The 6661-nt window shown below is 33.6% G+C and overlaps 1 protein-coding gene across 1 annotated transcript; it reads right to left on the bottom strand.

The window, feature by feature from the left end:
• Nucleotides 1-730: 730 nt before the first annotated feature.
• LOC140861451 (formyltetrahydrofolate deformylase 1, mitochondrial-like) lies at nucleotides 731-5969 on the bottom strand. Its single transcript, XM_073264469.1, has 9 exons — nucleotides 5816-5969; nucleotides 4875-5139; nucleotides 3929-4041; nucleotides 2774-2924; nucleotides 2585-2658; nucleotides 2334-2493; nucleotides 1646-1744; nucleotides 1476-1562; nucleotides 731-1029 (listed from the first exon to the last, which is right to left on the bottom strand). The coding sequence occupies exons 2-9, from the start codon at nucleotides 5013-5015 to the stop codon at nucleotides 883-885; spliced, it is 972 nt and encodes a 323-aa protein (XP_073120570.1). The 5' UTR covers nucleotides 5016-5139; nucleotides 5816-5969; the 3' UTR covers nucleotides 731-882.
• Nucleotides 5970-6661: the final 692 nt, after the last annotated feature.

The following is a 6661-nucleotide window of genomic DNA, read 5'->3' as shown; positions in this document are numbered from 1 at the left end:
TTGTTACCAGTTTAGTATCTGTTCATATGGAGTGTCTGGCTCCAACTAGCCGGAGCTCACTCTGCAATTACTAAAATATTTTTAATCTTTAAAAAGGATTATATGTCAAATAATTTAATTTGTAATAAAAAAAATAAAAGATCGTAATTAAATAATTTTTTTTTTTTAAAAAGTAAAAAAACCGATGTGAGCTCGAAGTGAGAGCAATGTCGGAGTTTGTCTGATTCATGAAATGTCTTCAACGTAATTTTAAGACATAAGCAAAACTCGTTCGTTGTTTCCAAAGTTTCCATTGAATACAGAGTTGGAACTTGGAAGCCCATGCACATGGATACTTGTCTAAGAAGCAATTTTATTGGTGTCAATGCAAGATAAGAAATATTTGGTTCGTTTGATTAATCATATGTTTTAATGTTTGATCCAAATAAAAGAAAGAAAAAGTCATGGGTGGATCATAAGGATGTTATGTTTAGACTGACAGAATAGAAATATTCCAATGGCACAAGTAGAGCACTGTCACAAAGAAAGAAACAAGCAGATTTACATACAAAACAACATTTTACCAAAAAGAAAAGAAAAGAAACGAAAAGAAAGGGGCAAATGTTATACCTTAATATTTCTTTAGAGAAGCTGCTATGAATTCTTCAGTTTTAGTAAATCAAAGAGTAATCTCGACTGAATTTATCAATTTTTATTGTGATTGAAATTCGTCATCAGAAAAGACTTGAAGTTCAAATGCAAATTTAACTTCTGCTGATTTAAATCTTTTAACTTCACATGTGCCATAAAAAAAATGGGTGAAGTAGTTAGAACAACAATAGTTGCATCTCGTGACCAAAACTGAAGTATAAAAAGAGCTTTGTTCTCGCTTAGCCATTAGGCTCAAAATACAACGGTTCTGTTTTTCTCGTAAGGCAAAACTCGCAGCTCACAGTATGACTTCATCGCTTTTGAAAGACATTGTTTCTCCAGGTTCTCTGATTTTTGTACGAAACTCTGCAGGTTATCCCGGTGAGAAACTCTCTCCACCTAAAATAATAGAATAGATATCACGTTCAAATGTAACAAATATTGATGATAATTAGAAGCACATGCTGAATTCCTTATTTTCCTCTTTAGCCACGACACCATTCAAAAACTTAAGAACGACTTCTGTTCGACGTCTGATGACTGTTGCCAATAGAGTATTCAGGTGAACTTGGATAAAGAAACACAGTAGCTAAGTACAATAAAGTTTTAACATCAGGAAACGAAAGTGTTTTCCCATTTACTAGCTCGATATGACAGAAACCGAAAGGCCATGTATGTACTTGTGTTTGGGTTAAGAAAATATGCACCCCTACGTTCTGTTTAATGAACATAAGATCAATCTAAGTCAAAATTTGAGAGTATTAAATGATGAAGCAACCATTCGAGAATGGAATTATACGGTTAAAAACAAAGCCATCATCAAGCTCAAGCATGAGACTGATTACCATTTGTTCAATTATCGGGCCTTCATCTAGTTCTTCAGTGACAAAATGACTTGTTGCACCAATCAATTTCACACCAGCTTCAAAGGCCTGTAAATGTTATGAAACATGTAATTCATGAATATCAAACTTAATAATAGAGGCACTCATGAAGAAAATTCTAAAAATTGAACCTGCTTAGATGGACTCCCACCCTTGAAAGAGGGCAATAGGCCATGATGAATGTTAATAATATCCTTCCCATAGCTTCTTAAGAAACGTCCAGACAATACCTGAAAGCAATACACTGCTATTTTAAATTGCAGTCACTGCATTGTGTACCATAAACAGACAAATTCTTTCCACGTAAGCTGAAAATAAGTCAACAGCAAAAAGTATATGCAATCTTTCCAAACTTTGAGCTACTGAAAGGGAACCTGTGAAAATACAATGCAAATGGATTCAGTGGATAACCTTCTCACTGATCATGCGTTTCTGGGTCAGCTTTCCTGAGTGTATTAAATTAGTGTGCCCATGCCAAGTACCTCAGAACTTGGAAGAAGGCACTGAACATGTCCAGCGTCTCTCATTATTACCAAAAGAAGAAAATAAATCCTAGCCTCGGATGGCTGAATTATCTATAAATATCAAATTTCAATTAAAGATGACACTTGACACAGGTTTTACCATAAGAACGGTATGTTTTTCTTTTGGGTAAAAAAAAAAAAGAGCTTCAGAAAAATAAAAAGACTCATAGGAGTAAATTGATCATATTAAGTCATGAATCAATACAAAATGTCTATTATCAAGTCCAGATTATTTGAGCTTTATCTATAAATCATTTCGATAAGACTTGATGCAAAATATATCAGGTTGGGTCACCTGCATGTATCTAGCAAGCACAAGAAAGTCTGTGTCCTTCACCAAATTCAAGATCTCTCCTTCTCTTTTGTCTTCCTTAGTTGTGTCCAAATAATGGTACGGTATTCCATGTCTTTCAAGAAATCTAATCACATGGGTGTTTGGACCTCGATCATGATTGCTGTGACACATCTATCTTTAGCACTGTGAATAACTTGTTCAAAGCTAAAGACAATCAATCACACACAGTGCTTGCATCTTCTAGTCTTTACCTTATGACTGATGTAATATGAACTGGAAGCCTTCCATCCTGCCATCCGTGTAACAAATCAACAAGGCAGTGATCCTGTAATTATTAGCTTCAGTGCATCTTAAAGAAACAACACTTTTTTTAAAATAAAAAAAAAATTTAAAAAGCAGCATAAGCTAGCCAGCACAAGCTGGCGTCTGGATTAACACACCTGCTTTGAAGCTAAAACTGAAATCTTATATTTAGGATCCAGGTCTGGCACCCGAACAACAGATCTCATTGCATTAAACATTTTTGACAGCTTTAAGAAATCCTCATCCATTTGCATCCGTGGCCATTTAGCGGGGTCAAAGACAAACCCACTGTAAATTATAAAAGAATTCATGCCATATGAGAACATATTAATGCAGGTGAATCACATCTAAAAACAACTGAAATCAATAAAACATCAGCAAATAATGCAGATGGTTGAAAGCGCTTTCCACTTTTACATATCCTTCAAGTTGAATCATTTTATATTCTGGAGAATGTATCACAGCAGCTAAGCAGAGATCTACAGGACCAATAACCACATTTTTAAAATTCATTGGGGATGGTTGTCTCAGTGTGCCCATGCAACATCTGTCTTGTCACTTGTAAAATTTGGAAATCAAGTTGAGCGCTCATTCAATAAAACAATAATTCAAAATTTTGTGTGTCGCCATATTACTAGTAGCTGGACTTGAACTCTTGCTTTTGCCTTCAAACCTTTTTCTTTTGCTGTGAAAACAAAATATACCATTCCGATATTCTGAATTAAAAAGTTTCCTGAAGAAATATATCATGGAGGCACACCCGATGCCGTTTACATGTCTGACGAACCAATTGTGACAACAAGTTCATGCTACAAATTGCTAGCAAACACTTTTAGTTACACCAACCTATTCTGCGACAATAGTTCAATCAATCAACATATATACAGAGCTAAATGACGAAGTTTAGAATCATTTGTACTTTATGATACAACGTAATCAATCAATGTATCAAAAAATGCAAGTATTTTCCCAAGTTTCAACTACACGCAACGCAAAGATTAATACCAGTTTGATTTCAACCAGACCTAATCCAAAGACAATTATTCATTAACAACGATGTGATCCTTTTCTGTCATCAATCTTTGGTTACAACAAATTTCTTATCACGCTATATTGAACTTTATCACAAAACCAAAGAGCAACAATAAATGCTTAGCTTTAAAGTTGAAAACCAACCAAAATGTAGCAAAAATGACATTAAATTACACATAAAAAGCAAATAAATTTTTTTTTGAAAGAACTACAAAATGCAAAAGATGATAAAGGAAGAGGAGATGCGAGAGGGACTGAACCTTCTGGCATAGAAAACATTCTCTTTTTCTGGGACAAAAATATCAGCATTCAGAATGTTGCCGCCCCTTGAAGCTATGCATTCCGATAATTTAGCCACAATTCCAACCTCATCCTGATTTTAAATAACCTCTAGCATTCAAATTTTCCATCCATCATTCAATAACTTCCATACAAACATCATTTTACTTTATAGCCACACATTACGGCTTAAGAGTAATAGAATTAATCCCAGTGGACAATATATGTCCCTACAATTACTATCCATGTAAATCCTAACGGTAAACACTTCTGGCCTAAATTTCGGTATTCTTTATGCATTTTTACAACGATTTCATATAAAACCAATTTCTCTCATAATGCGGCCAAGTTTTTTCCATAACAATCTATATCCATTCTCTTAACTTTGCATTGTTTCAACAATAAGTGGATTTTTTTCCTTTCAATTCTGATTCCTCAATTCTATGGAAGTTTGAAGGTAAAGAGGATTTACAAACAAGAACGTAACTCATGAAGTGAACCTTAAGTTCTTCCTAAATGAATTAAGCTTCAATTTTCCCTCATCCTAAAGATATGATGTGAAATACTGTAAAAAAACACTATTGTCAAACTAGATCCAAAATAGTAAAACGAAAATATGTACAAACAATTAATATCCCGCCGTAAAGTTGTGATATCCTCTTCATTCACAAATAAAGTTCAATGTATTTATTTTGCAAACTAAGATAAAAGTTATGTTACTCATGAAATATGTGGGATCAGATCCGTAGTAATGATCAACCTTATGGACTAAAATCAAGTATATGCACCCCACCCCCGATTACCATCAAGTACACATCTCATTCCACAACGACAAAAAGGCTACATCTAAAAAATAACGATATTTTCCATTCCTATATTATGATATAAATGTGTCTGTGTCTTTTTATGTAAGGCAAAGGGGCTTACTGGGCAATGGAATACATGAATACCATGGATGAGCGAAGGAGAGGCGATATCATCCCGGGATTCACCAGGGAAATTGAGAGATTTGAAGGACCTCCTTGCAAATGCATGAACCTGCGGGGAGTATTTTCGAAGGAGGTTCATGCCCAAATGACAAAAACATACATCAACAGGTGCATAGGTTTCAATGAAAGGACTCCAAACGCCGCCAACTCTGATGTATCACTTTAAATGGGCACATTTCAGTTGCAGTGATCCGTTCATGTTTCTGGATTTAACATAGAAAGATCACGTTTTATTCATTTACATACATTTAGATGTACCCCAAACACTTGAGAAAAAATAAAAGATAGGACAATGTAAAAAAAAAAATTGATTGTAAAAAATGCATTAGAATTCATGACCATAGCATAAACCTCAGTGACTATTCTCAACATATTTTGAATAAGTAATTGCTTGAACATATCAATTGTTTCCCTTCACTCCTAAAGGTTATGACATGGGAACATGGCAACTTTTAAAACTAAATGATAAAAACAAATATAAATATTAACAAGTTGAAAAAAAAATCCAACTTTAAAAGGAAAGCCATTGAATTAAACCTAAACATAGCAAACAATTCGCTGTATGCATGTTTATAGAAGTAGAGAAAGAAACCAGCGTTTTAAATTATCTCAGTCCGCGCTCAACAGACTACAGACTTGGCCAGTAAGTAATACATCAACATTGTAAAAACAAAAAATAACAATAATCCGAACTGCGGAATGCGGACCAAGCACAAGGGATATTTTTAGGCAAAATTAAAACAAGTATGAGCTTATATCCATTCAGCGGAAAATTGATCTCAAACCTTGCGTAAATACGATTGCAAAACTAAAATCAAAAGATGAATAATGAAATTAAAATCGAATGAAATAAAAACGAAACGTAAGATGAATCTTTACCTCCCTGCTCAATTGGTGGAGGCTAGCGATTGTGTCATATGTGGTTGGGATTTGGTTGTCTTTTCTTTCCCATAAATAAATCCGTTTATGTTTGTGGCAGCCGTCTTCTTTTCTTCTAAAACGCTTGATTAAGGCATCTATTTTCAGAACACTGAAAATTCCATTTGTTCTTCGAAAATAAAAGAGTTTTATAAATATAATATCCGTTTGATATTAAAAGGCAGATCGAAAAAGCATTTTCTTTTTAAAAAAAAAAGGTTTTTTCAGTTATTAAGGTGTTTGGACGGTCAAATAAGTACTTAAAAAATAAGTACTTTTTAAGTCAAAATTAAAACTTTTTCAAAAGCCAAAAATTGTAGCTTAAAAAACATTATTTTTAAAAAAATATAAATTAAATTTAAACAGGTTCTATCTCTATATAATCTTATATATTTGGTTAATATATCGTTAGAGTTTCTTTCAAGTGCTCACCTATCGTGCCCACTACCATATCCATCAATGATGTGGCACTATTCTATTGGACCTACAATTTATCACATCTTTATCACATCCAATGGAATAGTGCCACATCATTGGTGTGCATGGTAGTGGGCATGATAGGCGGGCACTTGAAAGAAACTCTATGTCGTTAATAACATGTAGTACTTTAAAATAATTAAGATTATATTACAATTTAAAAACGATTTTTTTATGTTTAAGTTCGTTTAAGTTTGAAAAACAATAAAAATTTGAAATTTAACCCTCAAAATTTGATCCGCTTTACACTATTAAAAACTTGCGTTGCAATGACCATAATGAGGATTAGTACATTACCAACCAGACATACACGTTGACCGATGTTGTGTG

The sequence above is a fragment of the Henckelia pumila genome, chromosome 4, assembly GCF_033568475.1.
Source record: "Henckelia pumila isolate YLH828 chromosome 4, ASM3356847v2, whole genome shotgun sequence".
NCBI lineage: Eukaryota > Viridiplantae > Streptophyta > Magnoliopsida > Lamiales > Gesneriaceae > Henckelia > Henckelia pumila.
The sequence above is the reverse complement of the archived record's forward strand: the minus strand, read 5'-3'. Positions and strand labels throughout refer to the sequence as shown.

Excerpts from the sequence above, each read along its gene's own strand:
- LOC140861451 (XM_073264469.1), bottom strand. The coding sequence starts at position 5,015 with ATGAACCTCCTTCGAAAATACTCCCCGCAGGTTCATGCATTTGCAAGG. Across the intron at positions 4,042-4,874 it reads TTCATGTATTCCATTGCCCA|GATGAGGTTGGAATTGTGGC; the intron begins GTAAGCCCCTTT and ends ATTTAAAATCAG. Across the intron at positions 2,925-3,928 it reads AATGTTTTCTATGCCAGAAG|TGGGTTTGTCTTTGACCCCG; the intron begins GTTCAGTCCCTC and ends TATAATTTACAG.